The sequence below is a fragment of the Copadichromis virginalis genome, linkage group LG7 (assembly GCF_057382275.1).
Source record: "Copadichromis virginalis isolate Kocher_CV1m ecotype Utaka linkage group LG7, C_Virginalis_male_GT1.1, whole genome shotgun sequence".
NCBI classification, from domain to species: Eukaryota; Metazoa; Chordata; class Actinopteri; order Cichliformes; family Cichlidae; genus Copadichromis; species Copadichromis virginalis.
Window position 1 is genome coordinate 45,379,100 of NC_140624.1, and position 23,657 is coordinate 45,402,756.

Consider the following 23,657-nt stretch of genomic DNA (forward strand, 5'->3'; position numbering starts at 1 on the left):
TGCTATCACCTTCGCTGGTATTAGAGACGAGAGTGGTTGCTCACACGCCCTTCTACTTTCGGACTATTTCCAAAAGCGGTGTGAACTTTACGAGACGGAACTCGACCGTTCTCTCAACTCACCAGCACGTCAGTGAATAGCAGTAAAAGAAAAACACAGTAGGAGCGGCTCAGTCTCTTATTGGACCGTGAAAATTCAGCTTGCTCCGTTAATTAAAACAATACACACACACACACACACATTCACATTCACAGCTTCGACGCGCGCGACCGGAACCCTTATAATAAGGGGAGCTCCCAGAGCTACTTACTCCCTAGACCCAGTCTAGACCCAGCTGGGGGAGCTACCCAGAGCTCCAAAGCTACCAGTCGACGAGCTCCCAGAGCTACCAGTCGACGAGCTACGCTACCAGTCGACGAGCTTCCAAAGCTACCAGTCGACGAGCTACTTCCGCTATTTTAAATTCCCTGAATTCAAAATGCGCTTTTACGCAAGATTGTGTCAGTGTGTCTGTATCTACCTGGTCAGTGTCGCCGGGTCTGGTCCACCTCGATCGGGTCCCACCACCGTGGGTCGCTTTCTAAGACGTTGGCCAAGACCCGAATTTAACGCTCTTGGTCTTTTTCCACACACCTGGTGTGTGGGCTGTCGACAGGCGAACAACGTGGACTGGTCACGGAGATGGGACACGATGGAGGTGATCCGGCTCGAAGGACCAAGAAATGTTGGGGGAAAACTCTGTAAAAGACCCAGGAGAAATAAAGACACAATGAGACAAAGTTACTTTCTTTATCAAACGTGTACACGGGTGAGCTGCTAAGAACAACTCACACCATGCACAGTGGCTTGGTAATTTTTATAGGAAAGACAGTGAGAACAGGATAAGAAAATACAAAACAAATAAAATAAACAACTCCATATGTGGCGCTAGTCTCGTCAGCAGGGAGCTGGGAGAAGGCTGTGAGAGATAAAACAATCTAAAACAATATGTCCCAAAACAGTATGTCTTTGCTGAGAAAGTCTAAAAAGATAATTCTAAACTAATCTAACCATAGACAAAAGGGCATGCTTGCACATTTAAAAGAAGGTAAAGAAACATAGAAACATTTTTCCTGTAACATTCCCTCCTGTTTTAACTTATTTTAAATGTATACAACAATTGTCTGTGAAGGTTATTTATTAAGTATCTTAGGCAATTTTTTAATTTTCAAAATGTCAGCATAGCAGAAATGGAAGTCATTTGGTCTAAAGAATAAAACAAAAGAAAATAATAAAAAGAAAAACATAGTAAATGAAATCATAGTAAATGAAATAACAAGAAAAAATAATAAAACTAAAGCTACAAAAAATAAAAGGATGAAAACTAAAATGAAAACTTTGTATTTAAAAATGATGAAAACCTAATATGTAAAATGAAAACTTCAAAAAATACAAGGATGAAAACGTTATATTTAAAATGAAAAATTTTATGTTTAAAAGTCAAAACTTCAAAAAAAATAAAAGCATGAAAACTTGCATAACCTACTAATGTTTTAATCAGTGCATGATCACTTGACAAGTCATTTTTAATCACCACGTCATTTATTAGCAGTTAGTACAAGTTCTCCTCTAACAGAATTGCAACGGGATGTTGTTCTTCTTGAGGCACGGCAACATAAGCAGTCATTGTAGTTGTTATCATCTTTGAAATCATTACTCTTAGGCATGGCAACACACACAACACTAATATGAGCAGTGCTATCATGATGAGACCTAGAAGAAAAAATGGCTTTGCTACAGCAGCCAGCCATGAACCGCTGAACAGCCAGTCAAGCCAGCCTTGTGCTGTAGCTGCTCCAGGTGTGTGGTCAGTGACATATTTTTGCAGAGCGGTCAAATTCTGCAAAGCTTCATAAATGTCTCCTCCAGTTTCGTATCCATCAGGGATAAAAGTGCAACATGTTTCCCCGATCAGCTTGCAAACTCCTCCTTGTGATGCTGTTAGCAGGTCTAGTGTCAGTCTGTTCTGCAGCACCATCGTTCTGATGGCCTGCTGTTCTCCTGCTAAGGCGGTTCCCAGGGTCTTAGTCAAGTTGATGTGTCGTAGCAGAGCATATCGGTTGATTTCCACATGATCCCGCACCTCGGCAACTCCAATGCCGGGGATCAAGCTCTGTAAGAATTTCACTCCACCTCCCCAGATGCGAAACTCTCCCGGCACTCCAGTGTCCACAGTAATGCCGAAAGAATTGGGGGAGGCGATGTCCACTTCACGTCTCTGCCGGCTGCTTGGATGATGTGCAACACTTTGCATGAAGAAAACGTGATCTGATAATTCCACCAGGGCGCACAGACCTCCCCAACCTTCAGGGAGTGACAGATAAGCCTTGTTGCCACATAGGAAGTACCAGTCAGCCAAAACTCTGGTTCCTCTGCTGCTGGGTGCCGTCCGTGCACATCCTGTCTGGTACTGAGTCTTTGTTTGTAGTGGCATTCGGTAGCTGTAGTCGGAGCGACAGTTTAGGCCCATCAGCGTCGTGTTACTGGCACAGGTGGCGTTGATTGAACAGGCCATACACTTCCTCTCGTTCCTTGGTGGGCAGAAAGTGTATATGTGCTTACATAGGTGAGTAGGCAGCTCCCCCACTGCCCGCGAGCCATTGTTCATCACACATACTGGCAGTTGTGATGCGTTCAGTTTGTTCAGTAGAATTACATCAGGCAGCGGGTCTGAGACTTGGGGCCAGGTCAGTAGGTATGTCTGTCCGGAACAGTTCACATTTGTGAGTGATGATGACCTCCAGGTTGCTTTCGCTGGGATGCTGTAGTTGGCTTTGGACCAAAGAGTACCGTAGCCTGGATGTGTTGCCAGGCCCAACAGACACCAACTGCGATCTTCAGGTATGCTGTACGGCCACAGGCCAGACGTCTGTGAGGATAGGGGCATATGGGTACATGCATAGCAGTCAGTTTTGTTATTCAAGTGAGCTGTAGTGTTCATAAACTGCCACCAGAAGTTAGTGGCGTAGCCATGGGGAAACTTGGTGTACTTTCCTTTGTCATACAGTGTCTGCCTTTTCTCCACATAGCGTGACTTGTTGTCCCTCACGGAAGCGAAGGTGAGGAGCCCGGCCATGGTCAGGGCCGCTGCAGTTGATAAGAGCCACCACGTCATGACGACGGAACACACCCTCCTGTCGCGAGTAGACCTCCCGGCCAGGAAAGCTGACCCCTCCACCGGGCGAGATCACAACAAGCGGGCAAGCCTGCCGTCAGCTGTGTTTAGATGGCTTCACTGACTCGCCTGCAGTGACTCTGATGGATCCAGGATGGTCGTTCCGCAATTTTGCAAGCGGTCGGTGTAGTGAGGAGGACTTGGTATGGCCCCTCCCACCTGGGTGTGCTCCAGTTTTTCCTTTGGAGCACCTTGATCAGAACCCAGTCACCGGGCTTTAGTCTGCAAGACACTGGAGAAACATCATCAGGTTGTTGATTATGTACAATGATCTCTTTGTTTTCTAACAGCTTAGACATCCATTCTGCTAATGTGTTTTCTCTGATTGCTTTGTCTATTGGTTGACTGGTAATAGGCAGTGGAAACGGCCTGCCATGAATGATTTCAAATGGAGTTAGTTTATGGGAGCCTTGTGTTAAGCGCATCCACATCTTCACTAAACCCAAACATTCAGGCCACGGCCTTCCTGTTTCTGCCATGCATTTCCTGAGCCTTTGTTTTATAGTGCCGTTAGTTCTCTCTACAAGGCCTGCGCTCTGAGGGTGATAAGCACAGTGGTGTTTTATGCTGAAACCGAGTGCTTCAGAGACCTTAGTGATGACATCATTTACAAAATGAGTGCCGTTGTCTGACCGTATCAAAGCTGGGATGCCATATGTGGGTATGAAGTGATTGCACAGGCACTTTGCTACTGAAATTGCATCTGCCTTTTTCACTGGATAGATTTCCGGCCACTTTGAGAACACGTCTATAACCACTAGGGCGTATTTTGACCCTTGACATTCGCTTAGTTCAATAAAATCCATATGAATTGTGTGAAAAGGATGAGGCGGAGTTGGAAAACGGCCTCTTTGTGGTCGCAGGTTACCCTGAGCATTATATTTTTGACACGTCATGCATGTTCTGACAAATTGTTTTGCTGAGGTTTCAAAATTTACAGTGTAAAAATGAGAGTTGACAATACAGGTCATTCCCCCCGATGACAAATGCGTACAGCCATGAGTCACTAATGCCGCCATCTTGTGGAGCGATTTTTGGCAACACTGGCTTGCCATAACACATCATTAAGTCGTTTGTCAGAACTGCACCGTGTTTTAGCCATTTTGCCTGCTCTGCTGTGCTTGCTGCTTTTTGTTCATTTTTCAACACATCCAGTGGAATCTGATGTGTGTTAACTGCCATCAATGTGATGTTTGCCTGTTGTGCCGCCTATTTTGCTGCTCTGTCAGCAAAATTGTTGCCTGTAGTAATGAAAGAGTCAGTAGGCGTTGTAAGAGGTTGGCATGCTGGTTTGCCAGTTGGTGTAATCATTCCTCTGGTTTTCCAGATTTTTTGCAAAATGATGCACAGCAGAGAAAACATACTGGCTGTCTATATAAATGGTTATTTGTTTATCTTTGTGTATTTCACATGCGCAACAATCTCGTGGGAAGTGACCTTCCTCTCCACGGTTCTAGCAGGCGTTGTCTCTATGTTATCTGCTGTTTCTGCGTGGCTGTCTGCTGCCTTGGTGTTTGTGACTTTGCTCGCCTCTCTGTTCCTGATAGCCACCTGCGAATTAGTGTTTTAGTCTGTTGTCAACAGTCAGCCTTATTTTTAAGTTACAGAATGCTTCTCCCTTTTTTTGTTTTTTGTTTTTTTTGTTTGGGAGAATAGATGCAACTCTACATTTTCACTTAAGGCAGTTTTAGATAATTTCTAGTTCTTCAAACAATGCATGGATCTCACACATTTCAGACTTTCAAGTTAGGGTTGTTTCCCATTTATACAAATATATATATTTAACTTTGCATTGCTCACAGCTCATAGCTCACAGCTCTAAACCTAGGCATTTTTCAATCATATGCCTAAACACTATGTGTCACTGTGATTCTCAAGTATGGTCACAAGTTTGTTTAAATTCGTTTCCAAAACCAACAAAATAATCAAACAAAAACAAAAAACATAAACGTGTCAGGACACAAAAGAAAAAAGAAAAATGCTGCCACCCGAACAAGGCAGAAGTCTGCATATGTTGGCTTTTAATAGCATGCAGCTTGTAACATAGTAGACTAATGTGCCTGCGTTAATTCAGTTCCATATTATTGTGTGAAGTTGCACTGGGTTGGGAGTGGTTTTGTGTGTGTCACATTTTTGGTGAGCCAATGGCTGGAATGAGGTTGGACTAATTAGAGGCAGGTGTACTTGATTGCACTGATACACTGGTCTACTTATAGCCCACACTACAAACACTGCTGTTTTGTTTTGTCTCTCTGTGCAGGTATGTAATGTGATAAAATCAGATATGTTTGGGATGGATTGGTTTTGCGCTATGAATTATATATTAAGTGTGTCGTTTCGTCTCTCTGTGCAGGCCAGGGCCTATTATATGCCACAGCCTAAAGGCAGCAGAGTTGCAGAGGCTTGAGTGACCACTGACTATATGCTTGCAGGGTGGTGGGTCTCCAAGGACAACTTCTAACCCTGTTAAAGGCAACATGTGGAGTGCAACTTGGCTGTGTGGCATAGCTGGCTCTGGCCTTGGGACTGTGTGTTTTTATACAATTCATAAATGGGACACTGGACTGTTTTATCTTTTATCTCCTGATATATTTTTCGCCAATAAATTATCTTTTAGAATTTTATTGACTCATCTTTTTGCCCACGACTGAGACGGTTGGTCAGACCTAGAGTCTTTCTTTGGGTGTGTTACAGCAGCTTCTGCTCTAAAAGAAACAAATAAATAAAAAGAAAAGAAAATGTGGAACATGCTCATCAGCTTAGCCGTGTCTACATATTTAATTCAGCTTCTCAATCCTGTAGTTTTAGCTGTTGTCTACAGGGTTTTGCTTATTGGTTGTTATTATAGGTGTGCTCTATATCTCAGCAATGTGTCATTCTAGAATGATAAGTTTCAAGCTGGTCAAGTGCCTCTATGCACTTCATTAGTTTAGTTATTCTCCGTATTGTCTTCATCTCACATGTCATTACACTGAGTTTCAGCAAACCTTAAGCTTGATGCAGACTACTGCTTAACAATTATCCACCTCACATCATAACCGATTAAGGTGCCTCTTCATATTAATATTATGTCATTGTTCATATTATACCCTTTGTCTTATATAACAGCAATAGCATATTATAATATTTTATCAGTGTGTACCACTATACTACTCCTGAGCCAATTTGTTAGTTAGATCATCTTATTCGGCAAACAGATAATTTAGAATTCATCCAATCTGCGGTCACATTTGTTCTCTCTGTTGCATGGCGGACCAGGCAGTTCTATTATAATATATTATTTATATTTTATTTTGTATCCATCAAGGGCTTCAGATGACCTGCAGAATCATCCTTTTCCCAGGGTGGATATAATTCCCTCGAAGCACAGGCAGACGCAAGTGGTTTTCTGTCACTGGTTTATTTGAAGACTTCTCTCCAAAGCCACCGTGAAAACTATACAGCATTAACAAAATAAAACTCAGCATAAGACACTGCAGTAAAAACACTGTACAACAAACACGATAAATAAATAAATACCTCGTTGGCTGCATGCTGCAAAAAGGGAATTAGCCGCCGTTCTTCTGAGGTTTCCTTTAACCGTGTGTAGTCAAAGTCCACTTAACATGTCTTTCAATAAAAACCATCCTTTCTGCGCGCTTACAGGTGTTTTTCTTCGTTCTACCCAAAGAGGAAACTAGCGCAACTTGTAAGCGAACTTGACTTTCAAAATAAAAGCACCAAAACGTTGACTACAAAAAACAAACAAAGTACTGTACCGCTTAAATAATTTACAATCATGACATGGATCTTGACGAGATAAAGAAATAATCCAAATTATATACAATGTCATCATGCCAACAGTTACACTCCCACCAAATCACACAAATCTTTACGTGGGATTTCCCTAATGAAATAGTCTCTCCAAACAAGCATTTCCACTTATCACCAAAGACTTCTCGTTATCAACCCTTTGTCAGGTAACTTCCAGCAAATAACCATTTAGTCTGCTTCTAAGAGAGTAACCACTCTTTGAACAGGTCTCTCAAGAACAACAGTTTTAGCTGTGTGGCTCCCTCCTTTGTCATGTGTATCACTGACGTGCAACTTTATTCTCCTCACTCGATTATCTGATCCTGGATAAACTTCTGTGACTCTAGCCATCTTCCACTCATTGCGTGGTGCCAGATCATCTTGTAGAAGGACAATGTCGTCAACCTTGATGTTCCTTCTGTTCTTCCGCCACTTTTGTCGCTCTTGTAAATTTAGAAGATATTCTTTCTTCCATCGAGTCCAAAACATATTAGCCAAACACTGCACTCGACGCCATCTTTTCCTAAGATAAACATCTTCTTTGACAAACTCTCCAGGCGGGGGCAGAATGATCTTGGACTTCATTGTTAAGATGTGGTTTGGAGTCAATGGTTCAAGGCCTGATGGATCATTCAAATGTTCAGTCGTGAGTGGTCTGCTGTTGATGATAGCCATGACCTCATACAGAAAGGTTCTCAAGGAGGTGCAGTCAAGCCTTTGAGATGACTGATCGAGAATAGCGGTAAGAACACTTCTTATAGTCCTTATTTGACGCTCCCAGACACCTCCCCTATGGCTTGCTGTTGGAGGGTTCATGAGAAATTCACATCCTAGAATCTTAGCCTTTTCTTGATCCATTCCCTTCATTAACTCCATGAACTCTCTCCTAGCACCAACAAAATTTGTTCCTTGGTCGGATCTTAGCTGTCGAACATTTCCTCTTATGGCTATGAATGCCCTTAAAGCATTGAGAAATGCATCAGTTGTCATGTCATCAACCACTTCTATATGTATGGCTCTTGAACATAGACAGGTAAACAAAAGACCATATCTTTTGAGAGTCTTTCTTCCTTCCTTAACATAGATTGGACCAAAGCAGTCCATGCCAACGTAGGTAAAAGGCGGTGTTGTTTCTGTCCTATCTTGTGGCAAGTCACCCATTTTTTGCTCTTCAGTGGATCTTCTGTACTTCCTGCAGGTCACACATTTAAAAATATGTGATGAAACTGCACCGCTACATCCCAGGATCCACCAACCATTTGCTCTCAGTTCGTTCATTGTCATTCCACGTCCTTGATGATGGATTCTTTCGTGAAAATGCTTGATTAGTAAAACTGCTACGTGGCTATTTTTTGGCAGAATTGCTGGGTGCTTCACATGAGGGTGCAACGTGGCTTGACTTAAACGTCCTCCCACTCTTAAGATCCCTTCTTCATCCAAGAAAGGATTTAACTTGCACAGTGGACTGTTTTCAACTATTGTCTTTAGCTCCAAGCTCTTTATCTCATCTGAGAATGCTTCTTCCTGAACCAACTTGACAATCACAAGTTCTGCTTCTTTTCTCTCCTCTAGACTTGTGCTATCACTTGTTCTTTGCTGAATACCTTTGTGCATTCTGATGTATCTTTTCAGTCTGGCAACTGCTCTCGATAACCTTGACCAGCCAGAGAATTTCTTGAAGTTATCCAACAATGATTTGTCTTCCTTTGACTTTGTGTTACACACAATCAGCTTGCGGAGTTCAGGATCATCCTCCTTGATTTCACCCACCTTGCATTGTCTGCCAGGAAGTTCTTTTTGCCAAAGAAATGTTGGGCCGGTAAACCAATTTGAGGTCCTAAGCCGCTCTGCAGTCAAACCTCGAGAAGAATGATCAGCTGGATTATCTTCTGAAGCGACATAACCCCATTGTTCAGGGTTTGTACTTGACTTGATCCTCTGTATGCGATTTGCTACATATACCTGAAACCTTCTGGCGTCGTTGTTTATGTAGCCAAGAACAACAGTGGAATCTGTCCAGAAGAATTCCTGAAGATCCTGGATTTCCAGTTCACTGCGAAGCATGTCGCTGGTTCGGGCTGCAACAACTGCTGCAGTGAGTTCCAGTCTTGGTATCGTAGTAACACTGATTGGGGAAACTCTGGATTTTCCCATTACCAAAGAGCAATGTACTTCATCAGATTCACTGATGGCTCGCAGGTAAGTACATACACCATATCCTGAGAAACTGGCATCTGAAAAATGGTGAAGTTCATACCTTTTGACATTACCAAAATCAGAAGGTAAGAAGGATCTTTTGACTTGCATGTTAGTCAGGTTGGGAAGGTCTCTAATCCAGGACTCCCACTGAGGTTTTAGGATTTCTGGAAGCTCCTCATCCCAGCCAATCCTTTCTTTACACATTTGCTGGAGCATTTGTTTCCCTACAAGGACGAAGGGTGCGATGAATCCCAAGGGGTCATATATAGAGGCCACAGTAGAGAGCACACCTCTTCTTGTTAGTGGATTGGATTTCACTTGAACTCTGAACTTGAATGAGTCAGACGTGACGCACCACTCTACTCCAAGAGCTCTTTCCATATGTGGTAAGTCCAAAGCCATGTTCAAATCCTTGATTGTGGCACGCCCTTTTGTGGAATGGTTGCCATGACATTCTCGCTGTTGGAAACAAACTTATGCAGTCTCAATCGTCCGATACTACAAAGCTCTCGTGATTCCTTGACAAGCTGGATGGCTTCCTTCTCAGTCGGAACACTTGCCAATCCATCATCTACGTAGAAATTCCTTTGGATGAAATGTATTGTTTCTTCGTTGAACTGACCTTGCCCTTGAGTTGCCAGATGTTTTAGGCCAAAATTGGCACAGCCAGGCGATGAGGCCGCTCCAAACAAATGAACCTTCATTCTGTAAACTGATGGTGAGGTTTCCAAGTTGCCATTCTCCCACCATAGGAATCTCAAATAATCTTGATCTTCCCTTTTGACATGAAACTGGTGGAACATTCTCTCAATGTCGCACATGATTGCAACAGAACCTTTTCGAAAGCGACAAAGGACACCCACCAATGTGTTCGTTAAATCTGGACCAGTGAGTAGATGGTCGTTGAGAGATGTTTCTTGGAATTTGGCAGAGCAGTCAAATACCACACGTATTTTCCCTGGTTTCTGTGGATGATAAACCCCATGATGTGGAATATACCAAGCCAATTTCTCATCATTTTCTTCATCAGGGACCTTCTCTGCATCACCACATGAAATGATGTCATTCATGAAGCTTACGTAGTCTCTGTAGTACTGTTGGGCTTTCTTTAGTCTCCTTTCCAGGCACTTCAAGCGATGTATGGCACATATCTTGTTGTTGGGTAATTTAGGCCTGTCTTCTTTGAATGGCAGTGGCATTTCAAAGTGACCTGTATCATTTTGCACAATGTTTTTTCTCAACTTTGTCAGGAACTTGAGATCATCTTGAGACACAATATCATCTCCAGTTCTTTCTGAGAAGTCTGATTCCAAGACCCTTATGATGTCTGAAGGAGTTACTTCCTTCACTTTGGTTTGGCTCACATAATGCACTACCCTTTTGAGGTTGACAGAAGACTCAACATCTGGTATCACTTGTCTCACTACTATGCGATGACTGATTCCGATTGCGTCCCCATAATCAATACAGGGGTTTCCATTACCAACAATACTCCATCCAAGGTCTGTACGTTGTGCATAAGGCTCGTTCTCTTTGCCAGACACAACTTCTCTCGGAAGCAGGGCTTGTGAACAGTCATATCCGATAAGCAGACCCACGTCACAGTCCTGCAGAGGTGCAATTTCTGACTGTAAGTGTACTAGATGGGGCCACGCTTCTGCAGTTTCATTGGTTGGGATGTGAGTTCTGTTAGCTGGGATGAAATCACGCGTGTACACTGGTGGTAAGGAGATTCTCTTGTTGGAGTAAAAGCCACGGACTTGTAGGTTACTTACTCTTAGAGAACTCACCACTGTAGTTCTTGACGTCATGGTAGAAAGCTTAAGCTTGACTTGCTCTCCATTTGTCTGTAAGGTTTCTGCTGCTTCACTCCACACAAATGTTGTGTCACTCTGTGAGTCCAATAAAGCATACACAAGGACTTCTTGTGCTGGTTGTGTTGTGCAGGAAAGCCACACTGGAACTATTGCCGCTGTTTGCATTTTAGCTCCATGAAGCATTACTGTATTTGAAGTAGCAGTTCTGGTCATTTCGTAATCCTGTGCTAGTTGTACTTCTTCATGAACCTCACTCGAAGTTTCATGATTCCGATTTTGCTTGGCCTGTGGTGGTTTTTGCTTCTCTTTGGTTCGTTCTTCGTGCAAACAAGTAGGATGACGCTTCTGGCACTTGTCACAAACACTCCTACTGATGCAACTCTTTGAGTGATGACCGTACTTCAGACAACCAAAGCACAACTTTTCCATTTGAATGAATTTAATTCTATCATTAACTGCTTTCTCCCCGAACTTCCTGCATTGGTGCAATGTATGCCCAGTCCTTTTGCAGAAAAGACATGTATCAGCATATTTTTCACTGGAACTTGTGATGAGTGTCTTTGCTGCAAAGTTGAAATGTCTTGAGGATTTGGTTTTTTCAGTTTCATCTTGTTTCAGTGCCTGCAGCGATGTGAGAGGGTTGCAAGCAATTTTCACCTCTCTTGTCAAGAACTTCACAAATTGGCTGAAGGAGGGAAATTGATTAGTCGCTTCTTCTATTTCAATAACTTGTCTATTCCATCTTGCTGTTAGCCAATCTGGTAATTTTGACAAAATTTTTCTGTTTTCATTACAGTCATTCAAGATTTCCAGTGCCTTAATATGGACCATGGCGGCTTCACAACTACGGAGAAAGTCAGAAAACTCTCTGAGTTCAAAGCTGTCCTTGGAGCCTATCTTGGGCCATGTCTGAAGCTTATCTCTATATGCCTTTGCAATCGTGAATGGGTTTCCGTATCTTTCCTCCAAAATCTCAACTGCGGCAGCATAGGCTGATTCAGTTCCAAGAAGGAAATAGCCATCGATTGCTTTCTTAGCTTGTCTACTTACATACCGGCGAAGGTAGTAGATTTTCTCCTTATCTTGAATGCTCTTCTGGTCAATCAGCGTTTCAAAGGAGATTTTCCAATCACTGTATTTCAATGGATCCCCACTGAATACTGTAGGTTCAGGAATTGGAATTCGGTTGGCACTTAAAGCTCCTGCCAGCACTTTGACAAGTTCTGCAGTACTGTCATTTGAAGAAGTGGTCACAACTTGTGGTGCAGGAGGCATACACTGGGGCAAAGAGCCTGTGGAAGCACAAAGTTTATTATCCACTACAACCTCGGGTTGCAGTACGTCCTTTTGCTCTTCCTCTTTGTCATTCTCTTGATTGTACACCAGCATTCTCGCCCTTGCTGCACTGAGATCCTTCATTGCCTCCAGATGCTGTAATTTTCTCCGCTTTTCCTCCAGAGTCCTTTGTAGAGCTATGTGCTCTTCCTCTAGTTGAGCCTTAATTTTAGCTTCTTCTTCCTCTCTCTGCATTCTTCGTTTTACCTCTTCTGCCTCTCTTTCTAACCGACATTTTACTGCTGCTGCCTCCTGCTCAGCTATCTTTTTCTTAGCTTCGGCTTCTAGACGCTCGATCTCTAACTGTTCTTTTTCTTGTTCTTGTAACACTTTAAGAACAGCCTGACTTGCAGCAACATCAGCAGCAGCATCTTGTCGCCTTGCAGAAGACCTGCTTGAAAGTACTGAGGTGCCTTTCAAAATGGAAGCAACAGAACCTGAATTGCAGGTGCTTGAATTAAAGAGAGAGCCTGCTTCTGGCCAGTCTTGCTCCTCCTTTTCTGGAGACCTTCCATGCAACCTACTTGAGGCTCTGGATGCAACAAATGTAGAAATCTCTACACACCGATCCACTCTACGACGCGTGACCTGGTCTGGAGCAGAGATCTTTCGTAGCTCTTCATAGACACGCTGGACATCTGCAGAAAGACCTGTGACATCACTTATAATGTCATTAAGCAAGTCCTCAGATAAGGTCTCTGTTGTCTGTGATAAGGATTGTCTTGCAGATTTAACTTGTGTTTTCCATTTGTCATATATATAGTTAAACCTTTGCTGGAGTGCTTTAATTTTCTCATCTTGCATTTCTTTGCCTTTCTCTGTTAGAGTTCTGATTCTTTCACTTCGTCTTGGCTGCTGCGCTTCCTCTTGCTGAGCTTCAGCACCATGCACTTGACCTTCTTCAGACTGATCTTGAAAGTCTGCACTGTCACTAAACTGAACTGTAGGCTCGCTTGGTTCTGACATTTTACAGCACTTCTTAATCAACCCACTTAGAAATAAGAAATGTAGATGGTTAATCAAGCCTCAATGTTTAACACTTACTCATATGTAAATGGCACAAAAATAACACAGTTCAAATGGAAGTGTTATCTTACAAAAATACACCTGATAATAAACTTCAAAACAGTTCAAGAATTTACATCCAAAACCTTCACTTATTGCTTCCCAAATGCACTTTTATCTTAAAATCTTCAAAAGTTTTAGCTTACACCAAAACAAGATGTACTATACACCACAGTAGTTATCAATCACAGTATTCTTCAGCAATGTTTGCAAAGGTCCCTTCTTAGGCCACTTAACTTAAACACCTTTCCTTAAAACACTGCCCTTTAATACTTGTGCATGTGTCATATCACCATATGCATATAGTACTTTCAGCTTATCTGCCAGTTCTTGTCAGCTCCGCTGCGCTGTAGACATGTAGGAACAAGCCCGCTGATGCTTTGAAGTTGCCGCATCGTCAATTAGTGGCCGCTTGCGTTGACGAACAGTCCGAGTTTTCACTATAATTCCCTCGAAGCACAGGCAGACGCAAGTGGTTTTCTGTCACTGGTTTATTTGAAGACTTCTCTCCAAAGCCACCGTGAAAACTATACAGCATTAACAAAATAAAACTCAGCATAAGACACTGCAGTAAAAACACTGTACAACAAACACGATAAATAAATAAATACCTCGTTGGCTGCATGCTGCAAAAAGGGAATTAGCCGCCGTTCTTCTGAGGTTTCCTTTAACCGTGTGTAGTCAAAGTCCACTTAACATGTCTTTCAATAAAAACCATCCTTTCTGCGCGCTTACAGGTGTTTTTCTTCGTTCTACCCAAAGAGGAAACTAGCGCAACTTGTAAGCGAACTTGACTTTCAAAATAAAAGCACCAAAACGTTGACTACAAAAAACAAACAAAGTACTGTACCGCTTAAATAATTTACAATCATGACATGGATCTTGACGAGATAAAGAAATAATCCAAATTATATACAATGTCATCATGCCAACAGTTACAGTGGAGACAGTTACCTTTTCACACACTGTCCTTGGCTGAACAATGACACAGCCTTAATATACCTTATTAAAATATTTTCGTGTGAATTATTTGCTTTATATTCATTTTATACATGCTGGGCATGGTCATCATGTCAACTGTGTTTCATTGTTAATATCACTTTACAGGTTGTTATCCTTGCTATTATTAATTTCAAGTACTCTAAAGATAATTTCTACTGTAACTTTCCCTTTGTTCATCTTTATTTCGTACTTTTTATATTTATATCTACTCAGTGGGGTCTGTTTTCAACCCTTTTAAACTACAAACTACTTTGATCTCTAGTTTTCACTTAATAAGGGATTATTAAGTTCTTCCTGATATGGGTGTTGCTGCAGATGCGGCTGCAGGAGTGAGTGATGGTTTACTAAAAGGATTGTGGGAACTGCACAGTGTCTCGTCTTCTGGTTTTACTAAACTGGCAGTTGAGTTCTGTTCTTCTGACTGTTTATATTTTGTTTTCTTAAATCTCTCAGTTTACAGACACTGTTTTTGTCCGGCGTCTGGACTTTTCTTTTCTCACCACTGCTCGTCAGCAGGAGTGAGTTTTAATTTCACTTGCTTGATTACCCATCTTATTTATGTATTTACTTATTTTTGTTTAAGTAATATATACACAATACAGCTGCTATCACCTTCGCTGGTATTAGAGACGAGAGTGGTTGCTCACACGCCCTTCTACTTTCGGACTATTTCCAAAAGCGGTGTGAACTTTACGAGACGGAACTCGACCGTTCTCTCAACTCACCAGCACGTCAGTGAATAGCAGTAAAAGAAAAACACAGTAGGAGCGGCTCAGTCTCTTATTGGACCGTGAAAATTCAGCTTGCTCCGTTAATTAAAACAATACACACACACACACATTCACATTCACAGCTTCGACGCGCGCGACCGGAACCCTTATAATAAGGGGAGCTCCCAGAGCTACTTACTCCCTAGACCCAGTCTAGACCCAGCTGGGGGAGCTACCCAGAGCTCCAAAGCTACCAGTCGACGAGCTCCCAGAGCTACCAGTCGACGAGCTACGCTACCAGTCGACGAGCTTCCAAAGCTACCAGTCGACGAGCTACTTCCGCTATTTTAAATTCCCTGAATTCAAAATGCGCTTTTACGCAAGATTGTGTCAGTGTGTCTGTATCTACCTGGTCAGTGTCGCCGGGTCTGGTCCACCTCGATCGGGTCCCACCACCGTGGGTCGCTTTCTAAGACGTTGGCCAAGACCCGAATTTAACGCTCTTGGTCTTTTTCCACACACCTGGTGTGTGGGCTGTCGACAGGCGAACAACGTGGACTGGTCACGGAGATGGGACACGATGGAGGTGATCCGGCTCGAAGGACCAAGAAATGTTGGGGGAAAACTCTGTAAAAGACCCAGGAGAAATAAAGACACAATGAGACAAAGTTACTTTCTTTATCAAACGTGTACACGGGTGAGCTGCTAAGAACAACTCACACCATGCACAGTGGCTTGGTAATTTTTATAGGAAAGACAGTGAGAACAGGATAAGAAAATACAAAACAAATAAAATAAACAACTCCATATGTGGCGCTAGTCTCGTCAGCAGGGAGCTGGGAGAAGGCTGTGAGAGATAAAACAATCTAAAACAATATGTCCCAAAACAGTATGTCTTTGCTGAGAAAGTCTAAAAAGATAATTCTAAACTAATCTAACCATAGACAAAAGGGCATGCTTGCACATTTAAAAGAAGGTAAAGAAACATAGAAACATTTTTCCTGTAACACTAGGAAAGGGTCAAATTGTCCAAAAATATTATGTTTTCCCTCCTTTTCCTAATCGATTTTCCTTAGCCTCAGTGGAATATAGGGGTGCGCGATACAGCCTCAAAATTATATCACACTGTTAAGCACTATTACGGTATTAACAAACGCTTAATTCATCATTTATCACAGCTATCACTGCTATTCCATCACTGCTCATAATTATCATAATATATATATATATATATATATATATATATATATATATATATATATATACATATATATAAAAAACACCCAGCATGCCCCTGCGGGCGGTTTATCCTTCAAGCTCGGGTCCTCTACCAGAGGCCTGGGAGCTCTTCTCACATCCGAGCTCTTCTCTGAGCCCTTGGTATTTCTCCAGCTTCTCGTGTTCCTTCTTCCTGATATTGCTGTCATTCGGAACCGCTACATCGATCACTACGGCCATCTTCTTCTGTTTGTGGTAGACAAACAGAAGAAGAAGAGCTCGGATGTGGAGGGTGAAGGTAACGGTGGTCCCCGTGGTAATCGGAGCACTAGGTGCGGTGACTCCCAAGCTAGGCGAGTGGCTCCAGCAGATCCCGGGAACAACATCGGAGATCTCTGTCCAGAAGAGCGCAGTCCTGGGAACAGCTAAGATACTGCGCAGGACCCTCAAGCTCCCAGGCCTCTGGTAGAGGACCCGAGCTTGAAGGATAAACCGCCCGCAGGGGCGTGCTGGGTGGGGTTTTTTTGGTTTTTTTTATATATATATATAAATAAATATATATATATATATATATAGTATCTTGTTTTACTTTTATGCAGCTGCTTTTCCACCATGTAACAGTAATTTCCATCCATTTGCTCTTGCTGTCGTGTGCAGTGCAGTTAGAGTGCATTTAATGAGTGATTCAGCAACACTTTGCGGAGTCATTTGTTTACTTTTGGGTCAAGCATCACCAGCTGCTAGTATCTAATCCTTCCCAGCCTGGTTGTACTGTTTTTTCCCTCAAGTGGCAAAACAAGTATGCAGTTTCCATCTTAATTTGGACTAAATTGTACTAAATCATCATCATCATGGTTGATTCCTGCTATATTTAAAGTAAAACTTCCAAAACATGGGTCACAAAATGTGCATCTTACTTCACCCTAATGTGGTCTTGTTGTGTTTTTAGTGCCCCAAAAGCCAGAAGTCTATCCCAGCTGGCCTGAGTGGAAAGTTAATTTCATGACAATCCTAAATGCCAGTAATAAAACAGCAGACACAACTAATGCATACTGAAATATAGCAATAGCACAGTAGCAGGAGGAGACAAGTATATAATCTGTCCTTTGATATTTTCCACGATTATATGAGATGTTAATTTCTGGTTAATTTCAAGGGTGAAAAAAGGCTCCCTGTTTTCTATTTTCAGTTAAATTATCAGTTTTTCAATCTGAACCTTGCATGATTAAAACAAAAGTGCTAAATTAGCTATTAGTAGCTTGTGTTTCATCATGATGGAAACTATGAATTGGTCTTGCTTGAAGGGCAGCAGAGTGGAGAAGATGGTGGGAAGAGATTGAAAACAATCGAAGGAAAATGAGCCCTGCTTAAATGGGAAATAGAGGTTAAATGGTTTGTAACACAATAAGGCCTTTGTGGAGAATCTAAACAATGTTCTATTTGATTTTCCAATTAAATCTCTTTAACAAAGACGAGCGATGTCGAAACAGAGACAAAGACTGCTCTACGAGATTTTTTTAAAACCCCAAACTATGCAATTAAAGAGCTATTTTAAGAAAATTAACAGAAAGTCTCTATTTGAAAGGTCATCTGTTGCCCAAAACTAAATTAATGACATTGTTTTCGTCCTCTCTTGCTTTTAAGCTCTCCCTCCTTCAGACATATTCTGAGAGAAACCGTCAAAAACACGCCCGAGGACAGAGGAGTCGCAGGTGCTTCTGTTAACACTGGTCAAAGATTCAGGGGGGAAAAAATAAACAAAGACTGACAGTCAGACAATTTGGGAGATGCAGCTGAAGTCTCACAACACAAAGTCCACAATATTTACACAAATAAGCAATTAAATGGTGCAATTAGGTGGGGAAAAATAGGCAAACAGGTGTTTTTAGGGTTGAGGAAAACAAGAGGATGTTGATTATGCCATAATAAGCAGATTATTGTTTCCATCAGCCTGTTCACACACACATTTGTGTGTATTAATTTCCACAGCCTTAATAGTATATTTCACAGTTGACAGGGAAAGTTATTAAGTCTGTGTCCTTCAAAGATAGTTTATGCACTTTTGTCTTTGGGGCGATCTGTTTTAAGAGGACGTGATTACTGACTATGATAAGAGACAAAATTAAATATGGGGAATGTCCTTGTCTGGCCAAACAGCAACGCAAACTCTGGTACTAAGAGCCAGAGGGATCCTTGAAATGTGAAAGGCATTTTAATGATTTATGACTCATTTCTGAGAAGACGATCATTTAATGGCAATAACTCAGAGATGGAAATTTAAAAGCCTTTTAATTGAACGTGTCCTGAGGCCGTCTTTGGTTTTGCGAGTTGTTTAAGAAAGGCATTTGATTTAATGTGGCGAGACAGAAGAGGTTTGAGTTTATGTCAACACGACATAAACTCAAACCTGACGTTTGATGTGTAAAGTACGGCTTTCTTTTCTTATAGCTGAATTAGACAGCAGTTTTAAATTAGCCAGGATGTTCAGAGCTCTTCTCTGGTTAAAGGTGCAGCTTTACTAGAGATTTGCTCCCTTGCTCCAAACTGAATTAAGGCCGTCAAAGAGAACAGTGGTTTGTCCAGTACACACCTCAGTGCACTGCTACTGGCATCACTGCTCATTAATCAAAAACAAGCATCTTAATCTTCTGAACATTTAGGATTTGTTTTTAGCATCTATGCTGACTTATAGTGACTTTATTCAAATATTTAAATGTGAATGTGCTGGCTCTTTATGGTTAAGACATAACAGCATAAACTGCTCCTCAGGTGTGAAGTAAAGGCCTATGTCTGATGGCCCTGAGTCATCTTTTATGTTATTACTTGCTTTCCCTGCTATCACAAGTCAAAAGCCAGTTGTGCTACAGGGCTATATAGCGAATCCAGTCATGACCAACTGTTCCCTTCAGGGGTCGTCACAGTAGATCATCTGCCTCCATTTCAGCCAATCCCTAGAATCCTCTTCTGTCACACAAACCATCTGCATGTCCTCCTTCACTACATACATCAGCCTTCTTTGCGGTCTTTCTCTTTTTCCTCCAGGCCAGTAGCTCCGTTTTCTTTTGTCCAATATATACACAATTCCTCCTCTCCATATATCCAAAACATCTTCCTCTCTGTCGCTGTCCCTCTGATGTATTCAATTTCTAATCCTGTCCCTCCTGGTGACTCCCTAAGACGATCTTAGCGTGTTCACCTCTGCCAGCTCCAGCTCCACTCCGTGCCTTTTTGTCAGTGCCACCATCTCCAAGCCATACATCACAGTCATGGACAACTGCTCCTAACATTACTGCTATTAGTTACACCACTGCTATATTTTTTAATCTGTGCTCTCCATGCTCTTTCTCAGTATGTTTGAAATAAAAAGAGGCCTTCATGAAATGTACTAATACAAAACAGCAGGCATAATACAAAAGGTGTCACTGTTGGAAAAAGATGATTTACATCTGACGATAAAAGATATCATGAATTGTATTATTTTTACCTTAAGTCTTTGTGTGTTTGTTTGCATCATCAGGGCAAAATTTGGTGATGACCTGCAGATATGTATTAGTATTAGAAATGACAAAAAAAGTAGTTTGGTGTACTTGTGGAACATATCTGTGGGTCCATGGACAGATTTTGCCAAAGTATCAAAAGCTTACACAAAATTATAAGTGTGTATTTTCAATCAAAATTAAGCTTTGACATTTTTTTGGCACATTTCTAATTATAAAGGCTTTATAGGACAAATGTCCTTACATTGCATGTCCTCCTAGCAGCAATGTTTTACCTTCGATCTCTTTCAAGCAGCTTGGCTTCAGTTTAGCCCACTGTGTGAAGAAATGAGCTCAACATGAGTCCAACTCAACTGGACTTCTTTCTACATTAGGGGCAGGGATAGCTCAATAAAAAGTGTATATTATTATTATTCATAAAATCATTTCAGCTTTCATCTGAGAATCTGATGGGAGTACCAGGTGTTCTGAAGAGTTGGACAATCTCTGTCATCATCTGAGTTATCAAGGTCACCTGGCTCACATGGACCACCTCACTATGGGTTCGATACCTAGTACTCCCCATTAGCTTTTAGAACTGTATAAGCTTCTCAGATGAAAAGTGAAAAACAACATAGGAAAAAGTCCAGTTGCGTTCAACTCAAGTGCCTACCAGTCATGGTAAGAATTTGAACTTGGCTGATTGAAAACTTACACAGAGACTGACTATATTGCCAAAACTTTTTACTCACCCATCTAAATCATTGAATTCAGGTTTTCCAATCACTTCCATGGCAACAGGAGTATAAAATAAAGCATGTAGGCATGCAGGATGCTTCTACAAACATTTGTGAAATGCTAAATGCTACAGTCAACTGTTAGTGTCATTATAACAAAGTGGAAGCCACTGGGAACAACACAACCTGAGTCATGAAGTGGTAGGCCACATAAAATCACAAAGCGGGGTCAGTCTTACATCACCAAGCACAAGCGTTGCATGCAATTATGTAAAGCACGCTGATGGGTTTAGATTTTATTATTGTCATTTGTATTAGGAAACATTTAACCATATATGCTTAGAGGTGTATAATTGATTGTGTAGTGATAGGATGTGTGATCTTTAACAGGCTGCAAAGGCTTGGTGTGTATTCCACACTGGAATGCACACCTACATCCTGGGAGCATGGGAAGAGGTCGTACCTTGTTTTATTGTTTTATGGCAGGATAAACGTGGCTATATCTGTTTTAGGCTAAGTGCCTTTTGTTGAACTGTTGGATTTTCCAGACCAGCAGGTTAAGGGACACACACACACACACACACACACAGTATCTTTGTTCACATGTATACCTATGTAAGATGTTATATGTTAATGACCCTATGCATATTCATGTAACCACAATAAAAGGAGTGCTATGGGGAACCTGGCTGAGAGTCTGACAGAGGTCAAGTGGTGGGACGACACTTGACTCCAGGCAGGTCTCCCTCATGCATGAGTAAACCAGAGAACTTTGGTGCCTTGTATCTTGCTTTTTGCTGCGTAGCAAATTGTCCTTAACGTTCCAGCGAATAGGTTCAAGCTACAAACCTATCACATGCCATCACTGAACTCTAGAGCAGTGGAGACATGTTCTCAGGAGCCACGAATCATGCTTCCCTATCTGGCAATCCAATGGACAAGTGTGGATTTAGAGGTTGCCAGGGTAACAGCACTTATCTGACTGCCTTGTGCGAAATGTGAAGTTTGGTAGAGGCGGGATTATCCTGTGTTGCTGTTTTTTAGGAGTGAGGTTCAACCCCTTAGTTCCAGCGAAAGGAACTCTTACTGCTTCAGCATACCAAGAGATTTTGGACAATTTCATGGTCCCAGTTTTGTGGGAACAGTTTGGAGATGGCCCCTTCCTGTCCCAACATGACTCCAGCGCACAAAGCAAGGTCTGTAAAGACATGGATGAGTGAATTTGCATGGAAGAACTTGACTGACCTACACAGAGTCCTGACCTCAACACAAAAGAGCATCTTTGGGATGAATTAGAGCGAAGACTGTAAACCAGACCCTCTCGTCCAACATCAGTGTCTGACCTCAAAAATGTGCTTCTGGAAGAATGGTCAGAAATTGTTCTTTTCTATGCAGATGAGATGTATTTGTTTGCACTGTGCACGTTTACCTCGGGAAAACCAGAGATGGCCCACCTAGAAATGCGTTAACTATGAGAAGGACCTTGTAATGATGGAATATTAGGTCCATTTTAAATTTTATACAGTTACACAAGAAATCATAGGCGAGTTGTCCTTCAACAATACTGTAAAAAATATTTTGTGCTTTTGAGCATTACGAACACAACAGTTTCTACAGTCTGCCTCCAGTTCACAGCACCAGTTTGTGCCAATATGTTAGCAATTCCTGAGAAACGCACAAAAAAGAGGAACACGCAAAAATATTGCAAAACTGCCGAATTACATCATCACATCATGCCATGGTTTTGCATGCTTTTGAAGGAGGAAATTCCCCAAAGTGCTTACGTCCCTAAAAAATGTCAGTTACAGCTTCCTAATTCTATTTACTCAAAAGTGCTGACGTGTGTGCTACATTATCACAAACATTTTGTGAAGAGTAAATGGCTTTCAGTCCATCTTGTAAGAAACTTCCAATCTATTCTTTTTGTTGGAAGTCAGCACAATCTTGCCAACCCTGAATATGTCCTGTCACTCATATAGGAGGTATGCTATAACATATGGGCATTAAAACTGATCCTTGGGACAAATACACTGGTGCACAGTGGTAAATGTTTTCTTTCACACTTTAAACTCATCAATCTGGAAAAGCATCTTGGTAAACTCTAAATGACCCCCTTGCAGTTGTCTGTTTTATATTTGACATACTGACAAGAAGAAGGCAGTTATCACCGAATCCCTGGGTTCTACAAACCCTTCAGATTGGACGTAGTGCATCTGCTATGTCATTAAGAAATCCAGCCAGAGGGTTTGCACCATGAAGAAGCAACAGTCCCCTGCAGAGTTTTCAGCATGAACAAAGACAGCTTTGTTTACATTTCTCAACGCTTTATGTCTCTCCTTAAGGCCTAACAAATATGTTTAGTAGCTTTTTAAACCTAATTAAAGATTTGCAAAGACAGTGTTAACAAAACAAAATTTTTTATATGAGCTACAGTTTTGTAACGTGTATGTACATGGAAAACACAGAGAAAAATACAGGGACATAATCATTAATTATTGCTGTTTTACCCTTTAAAGGAGACAATAGTTTTACAAAACCACAATATATGTATTTTAACATCTGGTTCACCTTCTTGGCTTTTCCAAGGACAGACTGCAACATCTCGGCTCCTCTCGTGTGATGGTGATTGGCTGTCAGCTGACTCCATACTGCATGGCATGAGGGCATAGTGGACGACCGAACCGACCCTGTACAAACAACCATCTGTTCTAACGCCCTGCATTGAGACAGCAATGATTCATCAAGATTAAAATCCAGAGCTTGTGGTGTCTGGTACCACACCTGACCCAAACAGATACTGTAAAAAAGAAATATCTCTAAGATTTAGATTATCTTGCAGCTGCTGTTGTAAGATGTATGAATGTATTTTGTGACAGAAAAAAGGCTTATTATTCACAAAAAGTAAAGAGTAATATCTTCTTTAAGTCACAGTGAGCTAGCTGATCAGCTGTAGACTAGGAAGTGTGCCCAAGGGATTAACAAACATATTGTCTTAATTTTGCCACCAGTGACGGTACAGCTAAGACTGAAGGATGTGAGGAGAAACAGCTTTATTACTCCACAGGCAAGTGACCCAGAGAACTGTAAAATTG

General features: G+C 41.7%; 1 protein-coding gene across 1 annotated transcript; it reads right to left on the reverse strand.

Moving 5' to 3' along the window:
• Nucleotides 1–1,464: 1,464 nt before the first annotated feature.
• LOC146705839 (uncharacterized) lies at nucleotides 1,465–16,137 on the reverse strand. The gene is made up of 2 exons (XM_085463682.1): nucleotides 15,544–16,137; nucleotides 1,465–3,446 (listed from the first exon to the last, which is right to left on the reverse strand). The coding sequence occupies exon 2, from the start codon at nucleotides 3,152–3,154 to the stop codon at nucleotides 1,592–1,594; it is 1,563 nt and encodes a 520-aa protein (XP_085319808.1). The 5' UTR covers nucleotides 3,155–3,446; nucleotides 15,544–16,137; the 3' UTR covers nucleotides 1,465–1,591.
• Between the last annotated feature and the right edge of the window lie 7,520 nt (nucleotides 16,138–23,657).

Excerpts from the sequence above, each read along its gene's own strand:
- LOC146705839 (XM_085463682.1), bottom strand. The coding sequence starts at position 3,154 with ATGACGTGGTGGCTCTTATCAACTGCAGCGGCCCTGACCATGGCCGGG.